The 27,486-nt window shown below is 37.1% G+C and overlaps 1 protein-coding gene across 2 annotated transcripts in view; it reads left to right on the forward strand.

The window, feature by feature from the left end:
- ANKRD32 (ankyrin repeat domain 32) overlaps positions 1–27,486 on the forward strand; it is a 77,959-nt gene that overhangs the window by 16,905 nt on the left and 33,568 nt on the right. For both annotated transcript variants that reach the window (XM_011944275.1, XM_011944274.1), the window contains exons 5-10: positions 7,862–8,024; positions 14,369–14,512; positions 16,628–16,774; positions 18,203–18,352; positions 19,507–19,629; positions 26,831–26,884. In XM_011944275.1, the coding sequence (XP_011799665.1) occupies positions 7,862–8,024; positions 14,369–14,512; positions 16,628–16,774; positions 18,203–18,352; positions 19,507–19,629; positions 26,831–26,884 (781 nt within the window). The remainder of the gene's footprint in view (positions 1–7,861; positions 8,025–14,368; positions 14,513–16,627; positions 16,775–18,202; positions 18,353–19,506; positions 19,630–26,830; positions 26,885–27,486) is intronic.

The following is a 27,486-nucleotide window of genomic DNA, read 5'->3' on the forward strand; positions in this document are numbered from 1 at the left end:
GATCTCCTGACCTCATGATCCGCCCGTCTCGGCCTCCCAAAGTGCTGGGATTACAGGCTTGAGCCACCGCACCCGGCCAATGTTTATAGTTTTTCAATGTAAATTCTATTTTGTCTCAGAGGAGTGTAGCTAGTCCTGCTCTCTTGGTTTTCATTTACATGGAGTATCCTTTTCCATCCCTTCATTTTCACTCTGTGTGTCCTTAGAGGTGAAGTTAGTCTCCTGTAGGCAGCACATAGTTGGCTTTTTTTTTTTTTTCTTTTTTTTCTTTTTCAATCTATTCAACCTCTCTGTATCTTTTGTTTTGAGAATTTAATCCATTTATGTTTGGGGTAATTATCGGTGGGTAAGGACTTACTACTGCCATTTTATAGTTTGTTTTCCAGTTTATTTGAATATACTGTGTTTCTTCCTATGTTACTGTCTTCCATTTTGGTTTGATGGTTTTCTGTAGTGGTTTGCATTGATTCCCTTCTGCTTATGTTTTGTGTATCTAGTAGAGATTTTCCTTTGTGGTTACCATGTAGTTATATAAAACATTTTATTCTTATAACACACTATGTTAAACTGATAACTTTGGTAACATATAATAATTCTACACGTTTACTCTCCCCCATTTTGTGTTTTGATGTCAGAATTTATATTATTTTCTAATTTGTATCCCCTGACAATTGTAGCTATTGTTGTTTTGATAGATTTGTCTATTAACCACTGCACTAGAGGTAAAATTGCTTCCCACACCACCATTTTAGTTCAGAATATTGTGAATATGATTCTACATTACTTAGATTATTAAGTTTTACACTTGTGTATGTTTTATGTTATTGATTCGTGGCCTTTTGATATAACTTAAAGAACTTTCTTTCATAATTCGTATCAGTCAGGCCTTGTCATGATAAACTACTTTTGTTTTTGTTTGGGAAATTTTTAATTTCTCCGTTATTTCCAAAGAACAGTTTAGCCAGGTAGGTAAGGTATTGGCAGTTTTTTTCCTTTATCACTTTGAGGATATCATAGGACTCTTTCCTGACTTGAAGTGTTTCTGCTTTCACATCCACTGGTAATTATGTTCAGACTCTTGTATGTGATATGTTTCTTATCTCCTACTGCCTTCATAATTTTTTTTTGTCTTTGATTTTTGATAATTTGATTATTATGTACCTTGGTATACTCCTTGGGGTTAAATTTGATTAGAAACCACTGTGCTTCTTGTCCCTGGATGTAGCCATCTTTTCCCAGATTTCAGAAGTTTTCAGCCTTATTTCCATAAATATGCTTTCTGGTTCCTTTCCTCTGTCTTCTGCTGACCTAATTTTATGCAGTTATTAGGTCTCATAATTCCCATTGACTTCATCCTTTTGGGTTTTTTTGCTTTGCTGACTGGAAAATTATTTGAACTCACTGATTCTTTCCTCTGTTTGATTAAGCCTGCTGTTGTTGAAGCCTTCTGTTGCATTTTTCACTTTAGTAATTATATTCTTCATCTCCAGAATTTCTGTTTTGTTTTTGTTTATTCTTTTTATTTCTTTGTCAGACTTCTTGTTTTGTTCATGTATTGTTTTCCATATTTTATTTTTTAGTCTGTATGGTCTTGTATTTTACTGATTTTTTTTTTTTTTTTTTTTTTTTTTTTTTTTTTTTGAGATGGAACCTCACCCTGTCACCCAGGCAGGAGGGCAGTGGCACAATCTTGGCTCACTGCAGCCTTCTTCTCCTGGGTTCAAGCGAATCTCCTGCCTCAGCCTCCTGAGTAGCTGGGATTACAGGCACCGGCCACCACGCCTGGCTAATTTTTTTTGTATTTTAGCAAAGATGGAGTTCTGCCGTGTTGGCCAGGTTGGTCTTAAACTGCTGACCTTAAGTGATCCACCTGCCTTGGCCTCCCAAAGTGCTGGGATTACAGGCATAGGCCACTATGCTTGGCCTGAACTTCTTTAAAGGGATTATTCTTTGTCTTTCTTTCTATAGATCTATAGATCTCCATTCCTTTAGGGTCCATTGTTGGAGCTTTGTTAAATTTCTTTGGAGGTGCCCTGATTCTTTGTAATCTTTGAGTTTTTGAATTGGTCTCTTCATTTGTGGAGACAGCCACCTCATCCAGCTTTTACAGGTGTTCCTTGGCAGGGATATAATTTCACTGTTTAGTGATCACTGGGAGATCACTGCTTGTGATTCTGTATGGGCTGGTGATGACTCCAAACAGGTAGAACTTGCTTTGTGGTACTCTGTATGGCTGGGCTGCTACCTTTGCATTGATTTTGGAGAGAGGACTGTGCTGGCTGGGCTCTGCTGTTAGGCAAAACCACTGGCTGAGCTTTGCAATCAGGCAGAGCTGCAGGCTAGGCACTGCAATTGCCTTCAGTTGGGCCAGGGCCAGGGTCAGGGTGTATTCCCTGGCTAGGTATACCAATATTTGAGATCTGCAGTTGGACAAGGTTGCAGATTGTACTCCAAGATTAAGTAGAATTGCTGCTTAAGATGGATGGGCCTAACTGCTATGCTTAGTACAAATTACAACTGGGGTTTGCCTCACAGACTTGGTGGGGTCTTGAGGTGGTCTTTGAAGCTGAGCTGAGCACTGTTCAGAGTTCTGAGTGTGGCAGAACTAGCCTCTGTACTTAACTGAAATACACTGTGGTTGGCATCTACTTCCCTGAATGGAGTCTTTGGATGTGTGTTAAGGCTGTACTGAATGCTGTTTAAACTCCCGCATATGGCAGAACTAGTCCCCACTCTGCCGAAATGCAGTGTCATGGTCCTTTCTCTTCCTAAGAAGAATCTTGGCATGAATGTTGAGGCTGCACAAAGTGCTGTTGAAATTCCCAGTTGTGGCATAACTAGCCCCTGGTTTCTTATCTTGGTGGTGTGGTGAGTGTCTCATGCCCTGGGTGAGACCATGGGGTAGGGTTTGAGGCTGGGCCTGGAGGCTGCCCGTCTAGGAATTCACACCAGGTAGAACATCCCACAATAGCTTTGCAGGTGCTATGCTGTTGACTGATACTTCTGATTTGGTGCCATTAATGGCAGGTGTGTTATGCCACCACCAAGATTTGTGCACTGGTTTTTGTGAGCTCCACCTCCTTGCTTTGTTTCTATCTGACCCCAGGTTGTCTAGCTGTGCCATTACCCCTTGTCCTCCCTTTGAAGTGACACCCGAGTGGACTTCCTGAGATGTATCTCAGAATTCTATAAAAGCGCGATGCCCGCCTCCAGTTCTCTTTGCCGACAGTAGTAACCGTGAGCCCTGGAGAATCCTTTCTCTGTGGCACTGTGCCAACTTGGGTAAGGGAAAGGTGTGATGGGTCAAAGTGAGACCGTTTGTTTTTGCCCTCTCACTGTTTTTATGAAGTTCTGTGATTTATGCAGGTATCCCAGGCTTGATATTAATTGGATTTGTCTAATACTAATATAGCCACTTTAGTGCTCCTTTAAGAAACATCAGTGTGTACATCATTTTATATTCTTTTACTTAAAATGAGTTTCTTGTAGACATTCTAGAGTTGTGTCTTAAAAATGTAATTTGACGATTTCTGCCTTTAATTGCATTGTTGAGGACATGTACATTTAATTGTTGACAAATTGAATTAAATCTAGTACCTTGCTGGTTATTTTCTTCTCATCTCACCTTATTTTCTTCTTCTTCTTCTTCTTTTTTTTTTTTTGGATGGAGTTTGACTCTGTCACTCAGGCTGGAGTGCAGTGGCTCCATCTTGGCTCACTGCAACCTCTACCTCCCGAGTTCAAATGATTCTCCTGCCTCAGCCTCCCAAATAACTGGGATAACAGGTGCACATCACCATGCCCGACTAATTTTTGTATTTTTATTAGAGACAGGGTTTCACCATGTTGGCCAGGCTGGTCTCGAACTTCTGACCTCAGGTGATTTGGCGGCCTTGGCCTCCCAAAGTGCTGGGATTACAGGCGTGGGCCCCTGCACCCAGCCATCCCATCATTTCTTCATTCTGCTTTCCCTTTTTCCTTGACTTCTTTTCCACTAGTTGAGTGTTTTTAATGGTTTCCTTTAATGTCTGCATTAGATCTCTTTATTTAATGGTTGTTCTAGTATATACAGTGTCCATCTTTAACTGTTCATAGTGAAATGTCAAATAATATCTTTTTGCATGTAGTGCAGAAACCTTAAAACAATATACAGTTGAACAATGTGGGATTAGAGTGCTGACCCCCTGTGCAGTTGAAAATTCATGTATAACTTGACTCTCCATAAACGTAACTACTAATAGCCTACTGTTGACTGGAAGCCTTACTGATAACATAAACAGTTAACATAAATTTTGTTATATGTATAAAAAAATCATAAGGAAGAGAAAATATATTTACTATTCAGTAAGTGAAAGTAGATCATCATAAATGTCTTCATCCTTGTTGCCTTCATGCTGAGTAGGCTGAGTAGTAGGAAGGGTTGGTTTTCCTGTCTCAAGGGCATCAGAGGCAAAAGAGGTGGAAGGGGAGGCAGGAGAGGCAGACACACTTGGTGTGTAACTTTTTTGGACCTGTGTTGTTCACGGGTCAACTGTATTTCCATTTGTTCTTTTTATCCTTTTTTCTATTGTTGACCTTTTTATATTATAAACTTCCAAATACTTTGGTAATATTTTACTTTTGCTAGTCATTTACTTTTAAGATGATTTTAATGAAATATATGTTCAATATTTGACTTCATTTTTACCGTTTCCTGGCATTATTAGTTTCTTTGTGTAGCTCCAGATTTTCCTCTGGTATCACACTTTTTTTGCCTAAAGAACTCCTTTTAACAGTTCTTATGATGTAAGTGTGCTGGGAATGATTTATCTCATTTTTTAATTGAGAAGGTGTTTAATTTTGGAAGATATTTTCACTGCATATAGAATTATGGGTCGACAATTTTTTCATTTTAATTCATAATTATAAAGATTCTGTTCCATTTTCTTCTGGCTTACATAGTTCTGATGAGAAGTCAACTGTCATTCTTTTCTTCTCTTGGTTTCATTTCATCTTCCCTGGTTTTCTTTAAGATTTTCTCCTAGCCATTGGTTTTTACTAGTTTGATTATGATGTGTAGTACAGTGCTTATGTTTGTGTATTTTATTGATTTATTTTTCTTGAGGATCTCTGAGCTTGTGTATGTGGAGTGTTTTGTTTTTTTATTAAATATGATACTCTCCAGCCATTATCTTTTTATATATTTCTTCCTTCATGTTGTTCTTCTGGAACTCCATTGCATGCTTTTTAAACTGTTTGATTATTTTCAATAACTATTGCATGATTTATTCTTTTTTTTAAAAAAGTTTTAGTTGGGATAATTCTATTGACCAATCTTAAAATTCAGTGATTCCTTTTTCAGTTGTATTCAGTCTGCAGATGAGCTTGTCAAAGAAATTCTTTGATATAATGCCTTTTATTTCTACCATTTCCATTGAACTCTCCAATGAATTCCTCATTTCTTCAAGTATGTTGTCCACTTTTTCCATTAGTTCCTTTAACACATCAGTCATAGTTATGTTAAAGTTGTTTTCTGATCATGTCAACATGTGGGTCATATTTCAGTGTATATTGTTGATTCCTTTCTCTTGACAGTGGTTTGGTTTTCTTCTTGCCTGTTTTGTATGTTGAGTATTTTTTATTGCATGCCAGGTATCATATGTACAAGAATATTGATAGAGGCTGATGTGAATAATATTTACATCCAAAAAGTAGGCCCACCTCTTCTGTAAGGTGGTTAGTGTGGGTGATTGAGTTAATCTTGTCAGTTATTGAGCTAGTGCTATGGTGAATGTTGTTCCCTTCCCCCCTCCCTGCCCCTCCAAAACTCGTGTTGAAATTTAATTGCCATTGTGACAGTATTGGAAGATGGTGCCTTTTAATAAGGGATTAATGCCATTATCATGGCACTGGCTTGATTATAAAAGTAAGCTTTTACATGGTCTCTCTTGCTCTTCTGCTTATCTCCATGGGATGATGTAGCAGGAAAGTCCTCGTCAGATGCTCTTAGAGTTTCTGAAAGTCCAAGGATAAAAACTTATTTTTCTTACAAATTGCCAAGTCTTCAGTATTCTGTTATAGCAGCGGAAAACGAAAAGACAGCTGAATTTGAGTATTGTTATTTCTATAATCACCATCAATGCATCACTTCAGCTTACAGCAGTGGGCTCCAGTTTCTTTGTGTTTATCATGGGGACTGGACTGGAATGCTGGAGGGTTTCTCATCACTATTCCTGCTCTGCCCTAGCTTTCAGCAATCCTTGAACTACTAGGTCACAGAAGAGGTCTCTTTTCATACTCTTTGTTTCTCTGTTGTTACTCAGCTTCAGGTCGAGGGTGTGGGTAGATAGATATATTCCCAGTTTTGCTAGACAGATTTCACCCTTAAGCATTTTCTGTACTATTAGTCCCTGGGTTTGGGTCTTTCTCAGCGTTTGTGTATCAGCCTTCCATGGCAGCTAAATTCTGCCTTGTACATATAGGCAGTGGCCTGGGCAACAGTGTTTCCAGCCTCTCCTCCAGTATTAGATCTCTGCTGTGTATTGATACAAGATCTGGGACCTAAGTGACATTACTGCTGCTCCTTCAGGGAAAATGTTTTTTGCTTCTATCCCTTATCCAGAAGCTGGGTATTTTTCCCCAACTGGGCAGCAGCAGATTTTCCTAACCCTTCCCTAAGGGCAGGTAAGTTTTATTTCTACCCCTCCAAGAGAAGAAGTATATCTTTTCCTAGGTCTGAGGGCAAGACTGTCTTTTCTTACCCAGATGACTTAAGGCTTTTGCTCTATATGAGAGAACGGTCTGGAGAAGTGGACCTGGTTTTATATCTATCCGTTAATGGCAGCCAGTCACCACTGGCCCACTTATGCTGTCAAGGAGAGCTCCCTGCATTTCTCACCAGCCCTTAGTCTTTTTCATGAGCATTTAATGGAGTCATGTCGTAAAGTGCTTGCTAGCAAGGACAGGTTTCTCTTATGTCACAGACTTTCAGTTTTCTGAACTGTGATGCTAGCTATAGTTGCCCCTAAATTTTGTAAACCACTTAATTTTTACATGTTTTTATGGGAGATGTGTTGCTCCTTTGATCTGCCAAAAGTGAAATAGTTTGGGCATCCAGTCTCTTCATAAAAGAGCTTATCTCTCTTCAGAAATCACCTTACTAGGTTGACTTGTTACCTTGGTTTTCTGATGGGGTCAGTAAAAGTTAGGATTTTGTAGATTATTTGGCTTTTTCTTATTGTTAGGTGGTAGCCTCTCTTGTGGCTTTCTAAAGCCTAAGCAGAAGCAGAACTTCATGAAACTTTTGTGATGTATGTCTCTCCTTGTGTGTGTCCTCTTAGTGTAAATGTAAAATGTATTTTTTAATTTGTTTTTTTCTATTTTTTTTTATTTTATAAAATGTATTTCTTAACATAGATCAAGGCTAATTTTTTTTTTAAGTAGTTCAAGGCTAAAATTTTTTGAAAGCTAACTTTTTAGGAGTGTTTGCAACTGGTTCCATATTTTGTGGTCCGGAATTACTTTCTTGGGAGTACATTACCTTTGAGGATAGCTGCTTTCTTAGACTTCTTTCATTATTCTTTTGGTTTATTGACATGACTTTTCCTTAGGGAATACTTTAATATTCTTGATCCCTAAAAGCCTTTCCTTTATTAAGAAATGGATGGGTAGAAAGACTACTATGACTTCTTGAATATCTGCTCTGAACAATTTATAATTTAAGAAATTACTGCAGTATTCTCTGTGATCCTCAATTGCCCAAAGAAAATTAGTCCCTATTAGAAAAGTCCATTCATACTCCTAAGAAATAATTAATTTAGATAATTTGACTAAACAAACTCAAATTTTCTAATACTTTTATACCATTTACATTTTTATTTAGAGTTTTGGAGGCTGGAAAGGCAAATGTTATTTTACCAAAAAGTTCACCAAGTGGAATAACTCATGTGATTGCCAGTAATGCAAGAATTAAAGCTGAGAAAGAAAAAGATAACTTTAAGGCTCCATTTTATCCAATTCAGTATCTAGGGGATTTTCTTTTAGAGGTAAGTAAAATAAACAGTAAACATTTTATTTTGTTTCATGCATTCATTTTATAAAATACCAATATAGTAAAATATATATTAAAGTTGTGGTCTAAATTTTGAAAATATATTGATAGTAATTTAAATGATACTTTTAAAAGTCAATGGCTGTCAATTACTTAAATATTCATGCATACTTCCTATAGATTTGAAAGAAGCTTACTTGTTCAACATTAAGTATTTTAATGTCAGTATAAATAAAATAGTAGAATATATAGTATTATATAGTATTATATGAGAATTTGGGGGTTATTTTTCCTTTGGAAAAGAGAGAGCTATTTCTAAGGGTTTATAAATAACTGTCCTGTCCTATTCCCCTACCTACTCCTCCTTACTTGGTCTGGATAATGCTCCTCAAGTTGTTTGAATGGGCATCAAACCCTAGAAGAAACTGTCATGCAAACAAGAATTTTAAGAGCACTCAGGGTAGAAGAGAACCCTTAGTATGTCCAAAAACAACCTTGATACAGGAAAAAATCATCTTCATTGTTTCCCATCTTGTAGATACCATTATGTTTTATCTGATACTTTATGTCAGAGATCTGGGAATTACACTTAAAATCTTTCTTTCCCTTACTGCTCACATCTGTCAACTTACTAAGTCTTATTGATTTTATCACAAATGTTTCTTGAATCAAGCTACTTCTCTCCTTCTGTACTAACTTCATACTGAATTTGCCATGTTTCCTCTGCACTTCTGTACTAACATCATACTGAGTTTATCATCTTTCCTCAGCACTCCTGGAATAGGCTTATGATTATTCTTCCTGTAACTCTGCCTTTTTACTCTAATTTCCTAGTTACTCTTTCCTTTTCCTTTAGTGTATTCTAGTTCATTCAGAAAGAGCAATCAAAATGCTGTTTCTGAAACAATGTTCATCCTGTCATTCATCTATGTAAAGCCCTTCAATGACTTTCCATTGCTCTTAGGACAAAGTGCTGAATCTCTAATATGGCTTACAAGTTCCCACAGGATTCCTGTCATTTCTATCTTTTCAGTTGTATCCTGCTTCACTCTTGTCTATGCTCACTATGCTATATGAAAACTCCTTCTCCCAGTTTCTTAAATAAGCTAAGCTACTCCCAACTCAGTGTCTTCTCAAAAGATATTTTCTCCTCCTGAAAAGTTACTCTCCACTACACCTTCACTCTCTGGGTCTTCCTGCCTTCTGCTCGTGTTTCAGGTTCCTCTTACAGTGTTACTCTACAGGGAAGCCTCCTTGATCCCCTTACTCAGTGAAATTCACCTATGTATTCTCATAGCATTATTTAGCTTGGTACTCCCTACAATTACAGTTAAGTAATTGACTGATTATTTGGTTAATGTCTGTTTCCCCATATAGACCAAAAGCTCCTTGTCATCAGGCGTCATGTCTGTCTTTTCCATTTTTATATTCTGATCACCTCGCAAAGAGCCTGGCACATGGGTTCTCATTCAATATTTGTTAATAGAGAATTTGTGAAAGATGTTTGAGTCTTCCAAAAATACGTGCAATGTATCATTATGTAGTTGCCTTTCCCTAATGAGTAGCAGCAATGTATATTGGAAATTTGACCTTAGTTCAAGGAATGGGTCTGCTTGGACTATGGATAATCTCATTGTCCTCAACAGTCATTAGTTAGGAATGAGCATGTGAACCAATTCTGATCAATGGGTAAGGAAAAGAGGTATGTAAGAGCTTCTAGGAAGTTGCTTTCTCATAATGAGAAGAAAGCCACTGACGGGCTGACTCCTGCTAGATATGAACACAGAAGAATGTAGCCTGAAATACTACTGGTTAACCATGAAAAGAACTAGCCTTATGGTGAAACCAGCCCTGTAGTTAGCAGAATGTAGTGACAGAATCTAGACCCTGGCGCTACTTAAGTGCTGGATTAAACGACACTGAAAACTGTTTTACCATTAGACCACATTGCTCTTCTGCGTGGTAATTCATTTCCATGTTGTTTAAGTTAGTTTGGGTTGGTTTTCTATTATTTGCAACCAAAAGCACACTATCTGATAGACTTCTCTGAATAGTTTACATGTAGTATTAACTATGAACAGTACGAAAGTTGTTCTTAACTAGATTAGTAAAGGTATATTAATTTTCTTTTTTACTTGGAAAATAATGCTTAAAGTGCAACATATACTGTGCATTATCTACAATCTTATTTTGCAGTATTCTAACAACATTCATATCCGGCTGCTGAAATAGTAGGGGACAGCAATAGTGTATCAACCAAAACAGCAGATAATCTCAAACTTATATTTGGTTTTAGAATACATTGTTTTGTGAGTTCTGAATCGAACAGCTGAGAGTTCATAACCAGTCCAAATAAGAAAGACATATTGTGATCACTTCTGATCACAGAAGAAAAGAAATTAGAAAGTTAACTGTATTTCAGTGTCTTTCATTTCTTCAATATAGATCATATATTGAATGATCTCATTACAATCCTCATTAGATGGATTTTGAAGTGTCATCCAAGAAGAGCTGCCATGTAAAATGAGTGAGTTAATAGTAACAAGCCAGGTGTGGTGGTTCTGTAATCCCGGCACTTTGTGAGGCTGAGGCAGGAGGATCACTTGAGGTTAGGAGTTTGTAACGTATCAAGACTCCATGTCTACAAAAAATTTTAAAAATCTGCTGGGTGTGGTGGCACACACCTATAGTTCTAGCTACTCTAAAGCTGAGGCAGGATTGCTTTAGTCCAGGATGTTGAGGCTGCAGTTAGCACTATGATTGTGTCACTGCCCTCCAGCCTGAGCAACAGAGTGAGACCTTGTCCCCCCACCCCCGTTTTTTTTTTTTTTTTTTTTTTGAGACGGAGTCTTGCTCTGTCACCCAGGCTAGAGTGCAGTGGCGCGATCTCGGCTCACTGCAAGCTCCGCCTCCCGGGTTTATGCCATTCTCCTGCCTCAGCCTCCCGAGTAGCTGGGACTACAGGTGCCCGCCACCTCGCCCGGCTAGTTTTTTGTATTTTTAGTAGAGACGGGGTTTCACCGTGTTAGCCAGGATGGTCTCGATCTCCTGACCTCGTGATCCACCCGCCTCGGCCTCCCAAAGTGCTGGGATTACAGGCTTGAGCCACCGCGCCCGGCCTCCCCCCACTTTTTTTAAAGTAATATTTTTTAAAAAAAGTTTTGTTTAACCCTCTTACAGTTTTTGAAAAGCTTCTGAGTACCAGAATTAGAAATCTATTTATTTCAGCTTTATAGATATTTATTGAAGACCATAGCTGTACCAGGCATTATGCAATGCACTAGGGATATGAAAATGAATAAGACCATATATCACACTTTGAGATGCTTACTATTAGTGACAGAGGAAGAGCGTGAACACTGTTACTTGCAATTCATATGAATCACACATTTGTAAAACTATGCAAGCTACAGGAATACAGAGGAACAAATGACTAACATATCTCAATTGTTTGGCCCAAGGAAGGTTTCATAAAAATGAGAGGCTACCTAGGAATACTGAAAACTTACCTTGACTGCTTAAGAAAGAAAAATGAACTACAGCAGTCTTATGGGAATATGTTAGGAATAACAGAAACAGCATAGACTTTTTGAGCCAGATCAACTAATCTGTGATCCAGATTTATCATGTAGTACTGTGACCATAGGAAAGTCATGTATTGTGTCCCTTACTTTCTCCCTTTGCGTATAGAAGCTAATACTGCATTGCTTTGGTGGTTGTGAGAATTATTACTATTACTGCTTTGAGTAATAGTTGCTGAGTGATTATTATGGGTCAGACAGTATTTTAAGCATTTTACATGCTTAGTCATATTTAAACCTCATGTTCATGTGTGGTGTGTATTATGACTCCATTTACTGTTCGGGATAAATTTCGAGGTAAAATGAGGGTAAGTAACTTGCCCAAGATCCCACAGCCGTCATGTATCAGAGCAGAAACTTAAAGCCAACCACTCAATCAATTTTAAGGCTGCTTTCCTCAAATCTTCCTTTCCTGGATCCTTTTCGTCTCCCCATTTTGAGTATTATTGGATTTCTAGTCTCTTTGTAGGTAGTTAAGAAATAATAAATGCTGTAATCGATACCATAAACGAATATCTAGTCATAGGATTATGAAATGCTATTTAAGCATCAGGGTGTAAGTACAAGTTAAGAACCAAGTAGCACTCAAAGGACTCCCTTTCTTGATTTATCTGTCTCTTCTTATGCATCTGCTCTAATGAGTTCATTCAAGTTTTGTGACTGATGCTTTGGCTGAATACTGGAATAAGACCTGGAGACCAGAGCATATCAATTATACCCAGCCAAAAATAGGAAACTAAGTCAAATATCAGAATCAAAAGCCAACTCTCATTGCCACAACTGTGTTGCCCTACTCCTAGATGACAGAATAAGTAGCTGATTAAGCAGGCTTTTAGTTATTCTTTAGTGCATAGCACTATACTGTATAAAATATACTAGTCTTGGACTGGCTTTCCTAGATTATAAAAGGAGGCAAACAACTAACCCAATGCCTAGTACATAAGTTGACACTAAGATACTTATAAGGAATAAAAATGAATATTTATAGTTAAATAATTTCTTTATATTTCATAAGAGTCACCAATTAGACAGTATTAGTGGCTTAGAGAAAAATATATGTGGATCATTTGTTTAGCTGTATCGAAAATAGATTATTTAATTTCAGAACTTTCAAATGTTATACCTTCTGTATCAGGTTGTGATTTTTAAATACTTAACTTACATAGGGTACTAGTATCACATATCCTAATTTACAGATTCATATGTAGCATCTGAAATGGACACATAAGTAAATATATTCAGGATTAAGAAACAGTTTATTTCTTGCCTTGTTGCTGATGATAGTGGTATGTTCCCTTGCATTCTCCTTAACGAGAATGTATATGGGATTAATTCATCCTGTATTCTGGACATTTTTTGAGGACCTAAGCCTATGGATTTATCCTCCCATTGCCAACCATGTAAAATTTAAAGCCAGAAACTCGTTTCCCCCCACCTACAAGCTGCCCTTAACAGAAATTGTTGTTGATACATTCTTTGGTCCCAGGAATAGGAAGGGAGAAAAGTCTTTATTTTCTTACTTTTCAATTTCACCTTTCTGAGTTACTGAAAAAGAAATTCAATCAGCTATTCGCAGGGATTTTTCTGTGGTTTCAAGATTGCAGCCTGCTAAAAGGACGGCCCTCATTTTAACATAGGAAGCCAAGTGTGAGTGAGAGGGAACTAAAGATCACATTATAGATCTTAACACATTTTTGGTTTTTTATAATTGTTCCCTAGGAAGACTGTGATTCTTCAGTCTCTTTGGGTAGAGATTGTGAATCTCTGAAAACAGCCTTTCTTTTTTTTTTTTTAGACGCAGTCTCACTCTGTCACCCAGGCTGGAGTACAGTGGTGTGATCTCGGCTCACTGCAGCCTCCACCTCCCAGGTTCAAGCTATTCTCCTGCCTCAGCCTCCCTAGTAGCTGGGACTACAGGCACGCGCCACCACGGCCAGCTAATTGTTCTATTTTTAGTAGAGACAGGGTTTCACCATGTTGGGCAGGATGGTCTTGGTCTTCTGACCTCGTGACCTGTCCGCCTCAGCCTCCCAAAGTGCTGGGATTACAGGCATGAGCCACCGTGCCCAGCCTGAACAGCCTCTCATAAGTACATTTTGGGAACTGTCATGAACTCACTTTTACTCCCAGCTGTTTATATTACTAAACTTACAGAATTATATGTATAAGTCTATATGCAATAAATTTTAAAGTAATTATTAGAAGTTAATTTATGAATTCAGTTTGGGTTCCTTGACAAGAGAAATTTAGTTGTTTGAGATAGAGCTACGTTAAGATAATTGTTGTTCATTGCTGTTCAAGTAAAAGTATTGTATAACCTTTTCCTCTCTGTGTGAGGTATACTTGCAAGTGAGAAGTCTTACCAGTAAAAAACTGAAAAATAATCCAAGAAAAAGTCTATCTATAATTGATGATTTGTAAAATCTAGATTGTAACTTTAGCTTGAACAGGGACTAGATAAAATATTTTTGTTCTTGGTTGTTCATAAAAATGACTTGTTAGTAGATCAACAAAGCATTACCTTTTCTTGTGAAATGCAGAAATCACTCTAATTATTCAGGACCTTTGCTCTAAGAATTTTTTCCCTGAAAGATTTTTATCAATGTTTAATATCCTTTGATTTAAGAGGGTGCATTTTACCTACTTGTTTGACTAACAAAGTATTATGTAATTATAGTTAAGGCTGAATACCATAAAATGTACACAGTATTGAAAATACAGTTAGATGATTGCCTAAACCATTTTTACATACATACAGAAAGAAATTCAGAATGATGAAGATTCCCAAACCAATTCTGTTTGGACTGAACATAGCAATGAAGAAAAAAACAAAGATTTCAGGAAAGATGCAGGATTTCTTGAAATGAAAGGTGCCTTAAAAGAGACCATGTATAGAACCCAGGTAAACTTTATAGGCTGGAAAACATACATTTCTGATGTGTCTTACAGAATTGTTTGAGAGGCAAAGTATGGTGGAAAAAACAGATTTTGGAATCAGAAGGCTGGTGTTTGAACCACGTGTTGATAGTCCATGACTTGAACATGTTAGGAAATTGTCCTATGTCTCTGCTTTGGAACTCTTGTTGATGAAGTAATGTTTGTATGCGTCTAGAAATATACAGAGTTCCTTATATATAGTATGTTCTCAACACATGGTAATTACTTAAAAATTGTATGTTTAGGTAACATGTGTGTCTTATAAAGCATTTTTCTTACCTGAGAGCACAATATATATTTATAATTCATGTAAATTCAAGTATTTATATAGAATAAAATTTAAAAATACACAAATGAATTCTAGTTTGATTAACTTGTAAAACAATAAAACAGGAAGGACTTTGAACTTGGAGCAATGAAAAGTACCTCAAGAAAGCATATATGGTGGCTGTCAAGTACAACTTTTCAAAAAGCAGTAGCAACCACAAAAAGGACATTATTAGTTCTGCTCTAGAAGGGCTAATGTTCAGTTATGTTCCGTTTCATATTGTGTTTTATGAAGCAATCTATTTGGTTAATTTATCAAATTATTAACTTGATAATTATTAGTCTAAACTAAAAGTTTTATGTATAACTAGGAAGAAATTCAAAATAAATTGTTTTTACCATATCTGTCAAGTACTTTTGAAAGGTAATTCTAGGAATAATTTGGAACTTTTAAAATTGCATAGTTCCTTAAGAAATTATATATGGCAAGATTTGCTAAAACTTTCCAAACTTAAAATATTTTTGCATTTTTTCTGACTTTTCCAGTGTATATTGATATTTATGTGACTTCTGACTACTTTTTGTAATTTACTATATGTGCATGTTTTAAGAGAAGCCTTTTTGTGTTGATGTGCCTGTTGTGAAATATGCATTGTAAACCACAGTATATAGCATTTTTACATATAGAGAGGAATATAAAATGATGATGGAGTTATTAAAATAAATTTAGTTTTGAATAAACATGGCAAAAAAATAGACATTTAATATAAATGGAAATTGTTAAAATACATCTACAGTCATGTACACATAGTGATGTTTTGGTCAACAACGGACCCCATATATGGCAGTGGTCCCATAAGATTATAATACCATATTTTTACTTATCGTTTCTATGTTTAGATACACTAATACTCAGCATTGTGCTGCAATTGCCTATAGCATTTAATACTGTAACATGTCATAAAGATTTATAACTTAAGAGCAATAGGCCATACCATATAGACTAGGTGTGTAGTAGACTATACCATCTAGGTTTGTGTAGGTAGACTCTGATGTTCACACAGTGATGAAATCACCTAACGATGTACTTCTCAAAACATATCCCCATCGTTAAGCAATGCATGACTGTATATATGTCTTCTTGAGTTCTTTTTAGGATTCAAATTATATATGTGAAATTCAAGTAGAAATATCCTTTTTTGGCCGGGCGCGGTGGCTCAAGCCTGTAATCCCAGCACTTTGGGAGGCCGAGACGGGCAGATCACGAGGTCAGGAGATCGAGACCATCCTGGCTAACACGGTGAAACCCCGTCTCTACTAAAAATACAAAAACTAGCCGGGCGAGGTGGCGGGCGCCTGTAGTCCCAGCTACTCGGGAGGCTGAGGCAGGAGAATGGCAGAAACCCGGGAGGCGGAGCTTGCAGTGAGCTGAGATCCGGCCACTGCACTCCAGTCCGGGCGGCAGAGCAAGACTCCGCCTCAAAAAAAAAAAAAAAAGAAATATCCTTTTTTAAAAATACCTATTTGGTATACTGATTAAACAACATGATTTTTAATACTCCTTAATCTGAGTTAAGCACATAGGTAAACTACAGCATATATGTTAATGTACTATAAGGCTTTATGAACTGAAAACAATTATGTTCTGCTTTATCTTACATAATTCAGAGGGCTCTTTACTATATTTAACCTTGTATGTATATTTTACAAAACCTACTTTCCTGGATGGGTTTTTCTTTTGTGACTTGTGTTGATTGTGTTAAGGCTATATTTAATCCACAGTCTTAACTAAATTGCTTTTACAAACATGCAGAAAGAAATGCAAAATCATGATGAAGATGTTAATGTTGGTTCTATTTCGAGTGAACATCACAAAAAAGAAAAATTCAGTGGTTCCAGTAAAGATTTGAAATTTGTGAAAATGGGAAATACCTTTGGAAGTCATACATATGAAAATCAGGTACAACTTTCTAAATTAAAAATAATTTATTTATTTTTAATATATGTAGTGTTTATAGAACAGTTTTCTTCAGCTTTTAAAAAATATATAAAAATGAGTTATTATGTATCCAATAGCTAGATTAAGAAATAGAACATTATCAGTTTTCTAAGACCTGCTATATCATTTTCTTTTTTCTTTTTTTGAGATGGAGTCTTGCTCTGTCACCAGGCTGGAGTGTAGTGGCACAGTCTCAGCTTACTGCAACCTCTGCCTCATGGGTTCAAGCAATTCTCCTGCCTCAGCCTCCTGCGTAGCTGGGACTGCAGGCACACGCCCCCACACCTGGCTAATTTTTGTAATTTTTTTAGTAGAGACGGAGTTTCACCATGTTGGCCAGGATGGTCTTGATCTCTTGACCTTGTAATCCGCCTGCCTTGGCCTCCCAAAATGCTTGGATTACAGACGTGAGCCACTGTGCCCAACCTGCTGTGTCATTTTCTAGTGCATACCCTTTGTTCCTCTTACCTGGAAGTAATCCTTGTCTTAGAATTTGTGTTAATTCTTTTCCTATTTTTCATTATAATTTTAACAGCTGTGTGTGTATCTCTAACTCTGTATGGTTTAGCTTTGTCTATTCATGAACATTTTATAGTTTGTTATTATAGACTTCTTTTGCTGGTGTATATGAAATTTTATTGTTTGACTATGCCACAATTATATCTTTTATCAATTTTACTGTTGATAAGCCTTTGGGCTTCTTTTTATTGCTTTGTGTGTGTGATTTTTAAGTTTTTGCAATTATGAACAATTCTGCTATGAATAATGTGAACACTATTTTGTATACCTCTTGGGATACATGTTTAGTAATTTCTCTAGCTTAGTTGGTATATTCTTAGGAATAGAGTTGCTGGGTCATAAAGACTGTGCATGTTCAACTGTACTGGGCAGTGTCCAACTTTTTTCAAAATATTTTACTAATGTACACCTACTCTGTCAATGGATGAGATTCTGTTGTACATGCTTCTTTATTTTTATTTTTATTTTTTTTGAGATGGAGTTTCACTCTAGTTGCTCAGGCTGGAGTGCAATGGTGCAATCTCAGCTTACCACAACCCACACCTTCCAGGTTCAAGTGATTCTCCTCCCTCGGCCTTCCGAGTAGCTGGGATTACAGGCATGTGCCACCACCCTTGGCTAATTTTGTATTTTTAGTAGAAACGGGGTTTCTCCATGTTGGTCAGGCTGGTCTCTAACTCCCGACCTCAGGTGATCCGCCCACCTTGGCTTCCCAAAGTGCTGGGATTACAGGCTTGAGCCACCGTGCCCGGCCGTACTTCTTTATTTTTTAATGTGGTATACTTGTGTGAAAGTCACTTGTCAGTTTATTTGGATTTTGTAACATATGTCATTGATATTGAGATTTAATTGTGGTCTAAATACATGTAGAAGGAAACTAAGAAAAAAGATGAAGATATTCAAAGGAGTTATACTTTGAGGAGAAAACGCAAGAAAGAAAAAGAAAGCAATTGCAAGAAAGATGTTGAACATGAAAAAATTAAAAGTACCTTAAGAAGGCACATGTATAATAGAGATCAGGTAAAACTTTGTAAGCTAAGCTATAGCTTTCTTTTTTATTTTTTGGCTGTTCTCTAATATAATCGAGATACGTAATACTACATGTTTTAAGAAAAAATCTTCAGTCAGTCTGATGTAATATTCATAGTTAATATCCCAGTTAACTTTGGTCCACAGTAAATGTATTTGTACATGCATATACAAAGAAATTTGAGTTAATAATCAAGGTATTCAGTGAATTTTGTTTTGCCTGAATGTAATGAATAAGAAAAAGAAACTGGAGAAGACTGTTTCTTAAAATGAAAAAATCTTTCAAACAACATGTATGTATATTTGGGTAATACTTTCCAATGTAAATTTTATTTTTTGTTTTGCTCTTTCTTTTGTATAATACAGACCATTTTTAATGAGATATCTTGTTTTTAAAATTGAATACATCTTGGGTAAATTTTCTCTAGAGTATGACTTTTTTTGACAGTCTAAACCATACCCTGGGCTGGATGCGGTGGCTCACACCTGTAATCTTACCACTCTGGGAGGCCAACGGGGCAGACTGCTTGAGCTCTGGAGTTTGAGACCAGACTTGGCAACATGGTGAAACCCCATCTCTACCAAAAATACAAAAAATTAGCTGGCATGGTAGTGGGTGCCTGTGGTCCCAGCTCCTTGGGAGGGTGAGGTGGAAGGATCCCTTGAGCCTCGGAGTCAGAGGTTGCAGTGAGCCAAGATTGCACCACTGCACTCCAGCCTGGGTGACAAGAGTAAGACCCCATCTCAAAAATAAATACCTAAATACATAAATAAATGCCACATAATGTATATATGCATATATTCAGAAGAATTTCAGGAAAATGATAAAGTTAAATAAGTAATGAATTTTGTTTTGTATGACCATGGCAACAACTAAAAAGCAGTTCCAGGAACGATTTGGAACAGGATAAAGTGAAAAGTACCTTAAGAAAGTACATATGTAAATATCAGTGAATTCTTTACAAATTGAAATGTTTGCTTTTTGAGCTTTTTCTTTCATTGTGTAATCTTGATATATGATTGTGAGGATCTTTGTTGTTGTTAACAAGGTAGAAATGTTTTCCTCTTATATTGTCCTTTGTGATATCTATGTTGACACTGTCTTTAGTACATTTTCTAAAGTCATTTTACTTTGCTGTATGCAGAAAGAAATGAAGAATTCTATTTTTGCTGAATATGCCAAAGAATCAAAAGCCATGGCTATCAAGACAGATGTGGATGTTGTTGAAATAAAAAATGCCTTAAGGAAGCACATATATAGAGCTCAGGTAAAACTTGGCACATGAAAAATTTTGTATAATATCCTGTCCTACTGTAGTGTATTCAAAATATATACATATATACATATGATTCATTAGTATGTTTAATATGTCTTAAAATGATTTTCTTAGTTTACTAGTCTATTATACAGTAATGTATTTGGGCATTTAGTAAACAGGCTGAATTATGTGCTATTTATACCTCAATAATGTCACAGATAAGTCATGTGTTTGAAGTCTTGGCTGTAAAATCTTGCCTAGACCAATGCCCTGAAGTGTTTCCCCTATGTTTTCTTCTAGTACATTTGTGGTTTCAGGTTTTACCTGGAAGTCTTTAATTCATTTTGAGTTGATTTTTGTATATGGTGAAGAGATAACAGTCTAGTTTTCATTCTGCTTATGATTATCCGATTTTCCCAACATCATTTATTGAAGACTGTTCTTTCCCCTGTGAATGTTCTTGGCACCTTGTCCAAAATCAGTTTACTTTAAATATGTGGATTTATTTTTGGATTCTCTGTTCTTCACTGGTCTATATGTCTGTTTTTATACCAGTACCATGCTGTTTGGGTTACTATAGCTTTGTGGTATACTTTGAAGTCAGGTAGTGTGTGCCTCCAGCTCAGCATTGCTTTGGATATTTAGGGTCCTTCTTGCTCAGCAGTGCTTTGGGTATTTAGAGTCTTTTGTGGTTGTTCACAAATTTTAGTATTGTTTTTCCTGTTTCACAGAAGAATGTCATTGATATTTTGATAGGGTTTGCATTAAATTTGTAGATTACTTTGAGCAGTGTGGTTATTTGAACCATTAATTCTTCAAACTCATGAACATGAAATGTCTTTCCATTTGTTTATGTCCATGTCAATGTCTTTCATCAGTGTTTTGTAGTTTTTTCCTTATAGAGATCTTTCACCTCCTTGGTTAAATATATTCCTAGGTATTGTATAATTTTTAGAGCTCTTGTAAATGGCATTGCTTTCGTGATTCACTTATACCTAGTTCATTATTGGCATATAGAAATGCTACTGATTTTTGAATGTTAACGTTTTATCTCACAGCTTTACTGAATTCATTTATCAGTTTTAAATGATTTTTTTTGTCAAGTCTTCATGTTTTTCTATGTATAAGATCATGTCGTCTCCAGAGAGGGACAATTTTACTTCTTTTTCAGTTTGGATGCCTTTTCTTTCTTTTCTTTGCCTGATTGCTCTGGTGAGGATGACTTTCAGTTATTATGTTGAATAAAAGTGGTAAAAGTAGGCATTCTTTTCTAGTTTCAGTTCTTAGGGGAATGACTTTCATGTTTTTCCCATTTCACATAAGGTAGCTATGGGTTTGTCAGGTATGACCTTTGTTATGTGGAAGTACTTCTGTGCATGAAGGGATGTTGAAGAAATTTTATTAAATGCTTTTTTGCATATATTGAAATGATCAAACAGTTTTTGTGCTTCATTTTGTTTTTATTAATTTACTTATTTGTATACATTGAACCATCCTTGCATCCTTGGGATAAATACCACTTGATTATAGTGTATTGTCTTTTTGCTGTGTTGTTGGATTTCGTTTGCTAGTATTTTGTTAAGGATTTTTGCATCTGCATTTCTCTGGGATATTGCCCTGTAGTTTTCTTTTTGTGTTGTGTCTTCATCTGGTTTTGGTATCAGGGTAATGGTGTCCTTGTAGAATAAGTTAGGAAGAATTCCCGACCCTTCAATTTTCTGAAACAGTTTGAAAATTTCTGTTGCTAGTTCTTTGTACATTTGGTTGAATTCAGCAATAAAGTCTTTTGGTCCTGGGCTTTTGTTGTTGTTGTTGTTGGGAGAGTTTTATTACTGATTAAATCTCATTACTCATTGGTCTGTTCAGGTTTTCTGTTTCTTCCTGATTCAATCTTTGTAGGTTTTAAGTCCAAGAATTTATCTATTTCCCCTAAGTTTTCTGATTTGTTAGTGTATGGTTCATAATAGTCTCTAGTATTCTTTTGTGTTTCTTTGATATCAATTGTAGTGTGTCCTTTTTCACTTCTGATTTTATTTATTTGGAGTTTTTTCTTTTTTTTCTTTGTTAGTCTTACTAATGGCTTATTGATTTTGTTTATCTTTTCAAAAAATTAACTTCTTTCATTGATCCTTTGTATTTTTAAGTCTCTGTTTCATTCTACTCATTATTTATTAAAATTTATTGTTATATATCTTTAATAAATATTTGTTAATTTATAATTACTCTAAATAATAATAGATCTTTATTATTTCCTTCTGCTAATTTGGGGTTTGGTTTGTTCTTGCTGTTCTTGTTCCTTGAGGTGCGTTGTTAGGTTGATTATTTGAAATCTTTCTACATTTTAGATACAGGCATTTTTTCTGTAAATGTCCCTTTTAGCACTGCTTTTGCTGTATTCTATAGGTTTTGGTATGTTGTGTTTCCATTTTTATTTATTATAAGAAATGTTTTATTTCCTTCTCAATTACTTCATTGACCCAATGGTCATTTAGGAACATGTGATTTTATTTACATATATTTGTACAGTTTCCAAAGTTTCTCTTCCTGATTTTTAGTTTTATTCCATTGTTGCCTGAGAAAGACACTTGATATGACTTCAGATCTTTTCAAATTTTTTGAGACTTGTTCTGTGGCTTAATGTTTACCCTGAAGAATGTCCCATATACTAATGAGAAGAATGTGTATTCCACAGCTGTTGGATAAAATGTTCTTTAAATGTCTGTTAGGTTCATTTGTTCTAAAGTGCAGTTTGAATCCAATGTTTGTTTTTTGATTTTCTGTTTCAATAATCTGTCCAATGCTTAGAATGGAGTAGTAGAGTCCCCAACTGTTACTGTGTTGAAGTCTCTGTCTCCCTCTAGATCTAGTAATATTTGCCTTATATATCTGGGTGCTCCAAGTTGGGTGCATAGATATTTAGAAGTGTTATGTCCTCTTGCGGAATTGATCTTTTTATCAGTATGTAATGACCTTCTTTATCTCTTTTTACAGTTTTTAACTTAGAAAGTTTTTTCTGATGTAAGTATAGCTACTCCTGCTTGCATTGGTTTCCATTCTTGTAGAATATCTTTTTCCATTCTTCTTCACTTTCAGTCTTTATGTGCTTTAACAGGTGGAGAGAGTTTCTTATAGGCAACACACTGCTTTTTTAATGCATGTAGCCAGTCAGCCAGTCTATATCTTCTATGTGGAGATTTTAATCCATCTACATTCAAGGTTATTGTGGGTGAGGACTTACTCCTGTTATTTTATTAATTGTTTTGTGATTGTTTTGTAAGTCCTTTTTTCATTTCTTCTTTTATTGTTTATCATTGCATTTGGGTAGTTTTTTTGTATTGGTAACATTTGGCTCTTACTTGTATTTTTGCTTTACAGTGAGTTTCATACTTTCTTGTGTTTTCATGATGGTAGATAGCATCTGTTTGCTTCCAATTGTAGAACTTGTTTAAACATTTCTTGTGTGGTTGGTCTGTTAGTAATGAATTCTCTGTTTTTGCTTGTCCGGGAAAGACTTTATTTCTCCATTATTTTTGAAGGATAGGTTTTCTGGGTATAATATTCTTGCCTGTTGAGTTGGGTTTGTTGTTGTTGTTTTTGGTTTCATTACTGTGAACGTGTCATCTTATTCTTTCCTGGCTTATAAGGCTTCTACTGAGAAATCTGTTGTCACCCTGATTGGGATTTCTTTATATGTGACTTTATGCTTTTTCTCTTGATGTTTTTAGGATTCTTTCTTTGTCTTTGACTTTTGATAGTTTGACTGTAATGTGCCTTGGAGAACTTTGAGGATTGAATCTATTTGGAAATAGCTCTTACAACACTTGGGACATTTTCAGCTATTGTTTTTAAAATAAGTTTTCTATGCCTTTGCCCATCACTTCTCCATCTGGAACTCTCAAAATTGGAATATTTCTTTACTTTATGGTTTCCCATATGTCATTTAGGGTTTTTTTATTTTTGTCTGTTATTTCAAAAGACCTGTCTTCGTGTTTAGAAATAGTTTCTTTTGCTTTATCTAGTCTATTGCTGAAGTTCTCTGTTATATTTTTTATTTCGTTCATTGAATTCTTAAGTTCCATGATTTCTATTTGGTCCTTTTCTATGATTATCTCTTCGTTGAATTTCTCATTGAGATCATGAATTATCTTCCTGCTTACTTTGTATTGTTCATCTATATTCTTTTGTATCTCACTGAGTTTTTTTAATATCATCATTTTAATTTTTTTTCAGGAATTTTATTGATTTCCTTTTTGGTGGAATCTGTTGCTGGAAAATTACTGTGTTCCTTTACAGGTGCCATGTTTTCTTGCTTTTTCACCTTTCTTGTGTAGTTATTTTGCTATCTGTGTATCTGGTGTAACAGTCACTTCAAATTTTGCGAATTGGTTTTCATAGGGAAAGACTTTTTTCTATAGTTGTATCTATAGTGTAGTTTGGATCGAGTGCTTTAGTTTTGCCAGATGTGAGCACATTTGTGTAGTCTCCATATGATTTCTTCATCTGTAGTCATCCACAGTGTTGTCTTTGAGTTTGTCAGTGGCTTAGGCTGCATTTGTTATTGGAGGCTGTAATGAAGCATTGCTGGGGATGTGGACACAGGCGGGTGGTCCTTGGGCAGCAGTGCTGGTGGCAGCAGGCTGTGCATGCTGGTTCTTGAGCCCCTGGGCAATATACATGGACACCAGTTATCGCAGGTCTGGGTAGGCCAGTCCCTGTGCCTCCTGGTGGCTTGCTTGGGTGCCAGCAGTGACAGTAGTGGGGTGAGTGGGTCCTCAAGTCTCTGGGTGGTGTGCATGGTGTTGGCAATGGCAGTACTGGTTGTGGGCCAATCCTCGGGCCCCCAAGTAGCAAACATGGGTGCCAGCAGTGGTGGAAATAGGCCGAGCAGGCCAGGTGGCACATGTGGGTGGTTACCAGCAGCGGCAGCTAGACATGCTCATTCTTTGATCCCCCTAGTTGTTTGCATAGGTGCTCCTGATAGCTGGTGTGATGGGTCGATCCACAGGTTCTCAGATGATGTGCTGGGGCCCCATCAGCAGTGGCAGTTGGCAGAGTGGGTTGTCCTCGGCCCCCAGATGGTGTATTTGGGTACTCGATTGGTGAATGGGTGGGTTGATCCCCATGTTCCTGGATGACAAGTGTAGGTGGCATTGCCAGAGACTGCATGCAGGGCTAACCTGTTCCTAGGCCCCTGATGATGGGTGTGGGTGCCAGCTGTGGTGAGTGAGGCAGGTCTGTTCACAGGCATCATATCAGCGTGCTCAAGTGCCTGTTGCAGTGGGCCAGGTAGTCCTGTTACCAGGCCTCTCGATGGTGTGCACAGGCAGCAGGAGTGTTGGACAGGGATGGGTTGATACCCATTCTCCCTGGCAGTGCACTTGGGCTCTGGTGGCATTGCTAATAGTCGGAGTGGGGTAGGCCTCTCCTCAGGCCCCCCAATAGTTCCTGCAGGCCCTAGCTGCAGCATACAAGGCGGTCTGATCCCCACGTCCTCGTATTGTGCATTTACACAGTGGTGGCGAGTGGGGTAGGCCTGTCTTCAGGCTTCCAGATGGTGCTTGTGGGCACCAGTGGCAGGCAGAGTGGATCTATCTTTAAGCCCTGGGACAACCCCCAGTGGACCAGTCCTCAGGCCTCCTGAAGCCACATGCAAGTGTATGATGATGCTGCTGCTGGACAGGGTTTGAAACACACAGAAACTCTGTGGAACATGGTTTCTGGCAGTGACAGAGGCCCCAGACAGGTGGCTGTCAGGATCTGAGGAGCTCCTTCTTTGGTTCCTTTTGTCCCCAGGGTGGGCTCCCTGGTGCACTCCACCTCCTACTCCTCAGGATGTAGGACACTGTTTAGGTAAGAGTGCAGGCCACCTAGTTGCATTGTTGACTCCAGCTGGCATCATGACACTTAAGCCCTCTGGGTGGACAGGAATATCAGTGGGGCTCCTGGCTTTGGATATCCAGGGACTGTTGGGCCCCAGAGCAGGATGTAGTCTGGTAGTGTCTGGGCTCTCAAAATGGCACCGTGCTGCAGCCTCTTGGATGCCAGCAGATTATGTGGTACTCAGTGTGTACTCTGTCTTTGGAATAATGCCATTGAGTGGACTCCAGGCAGCTTTCTAAACTAGTCTCTGGGCCTGTGAGGACTAAGGGGCTCTCCTGTGGCTAGGATTGCAGGAATTCATGGTGGGAATGTGAATCTGTGTAGATCTCTCTTTTGTTTTTCCCATTCGTAGTGGGTAGTTTCTCCAGGCTCCCATCCAGTTCCATTTGAGCCAGCTGCTTTGCTTCTCTGTCTTTGCTTGCCTCAGAGATTCCCTATCACTTTTGAATTGTAATGTTCTCCCTTAGATGCCCTATTCGATATGTGATTATCTGCTCACTGTTTTAGTCCTTTGTGGAAGAGTTGAGTGCCAAGCACCTCAAAGTCAGCCTTTTTGAAGCCCCCTTCTTCCAGGGTTTTTTTTTTTTTTGAGACAGGTTTTTGCTCTGTTGCCCAAGCTGGAGTGCAGTGGCACAATCTCAGCTCACTGAAACCTGCGCTTTCCATGTTCAAGCAATTCTCCTGCCTTAACCTCTCTAGAGTAGCTGGGATTACAGGCACCTGCACCACGCCTGGCTAATTTTTGTATATTTAATAGAGATGGGGTTTTGCCATGTTGTCCAGGCTGGTCTCAAACTCCTGACCTCAGGTGATCTGTCCAGCTTGGCCTTCCAAAGTACTGGGATTACAGGTTGTGAGCCACAGCGCCCAGCCTCAGGGTATTATGTCTTTATTATATTTGTTGCAGATATTTTTCCAGGATAATCTTTTAAATATGCAATTATAGGTATTTTAAAACAAGATATGACATATGGTTATATAGCAAACATAACTGACGTTTTTTTCTCCTATGTACCCTTGTAGAAAATGCTCTCCCCCTTTATATTTCTAATAATTACGACACTAAGGACAATGAACCTCTTCAGATCTTCAAAGTGAATATGACTTAATTATTGTAGTTTAGAAGGAGAAAATAGAGAAATGTTCATAGTTGTGAGAGTTCCCTAAAATAATAAAAGTTGCTGGTTTGAGTAAATATGAGCATCATATTAACTATAGCTATTAATGTGTTCCTGGATCTGTTTTATATGTTTTTCCAAGGTTTGGGGAAGCTGAAATGTATTTTTCAGTCTTAAAATGTTGTATTAATTATATGGTTGCTCTTTTGTAGGCTGTCAGATACAACTGCGTTAGAATAGATAAACAACCAGTGTACAATGTAGAGGTAAGGGACTTGGAACAGCATTGGTGATGGCGGCAAAGAAGAATTTTTGTGTTTTGTTATTGTTAGTTATTTTGAATAAAAGTAATGTGTTGTATGCACAATTAGAAGTAATGTGTTGTATGCACAAATAAATACAGTTTCTCTAATCAGAAATGATAAAAAATATTCTGTCAAAACTCCAAATTTTCCATATAATAATAAAAAATGATCACAAATATTAACAGCACACATAGGTGAAATATACATTCCTGTTCTCATGTTTCATAACTTTCATAATGACTACTTTTAGATTAAAATTTTTTGGTATGATATTTACAAAAGTGTATTTATTTTGTTATTTAAAGAAAATGATACCTTTATTTTACATACTTTCATTTCAGAACAAAATAAACCCACAATACATATATCCAGTCCATTGTTAAACTAGGGAGGGAATGGGGCTTGAGGCCCTTGTTTCCTTATTTATTCTTCTAAACTGGATTTTTTAATTCCATGTAGTGTTTTTAGAGTATTTTTGACTCAAATTATTCAAAGTAGTTACTTTTATTATTAAGAATAGTTTGACCAACGGGAATGTGTTTTGTGAAGCTCTTAGAGTTATA

Source organism: Colobus angolensis, unplaced genomic scaffold, assembly GCF_000951035.1.
Source record: "Colobus angolensis palliatus isolate OR3802 unplaced genomic scaffold, Cang.pa_1.0 Scaffold23, whole genome shotgun sequence".
Lineage (NCBI taxonomy): Eukaryota > Metazoa > Chordata > Mammalia > Primates > Cercopithecidae > Colobus > Colobus angolensis.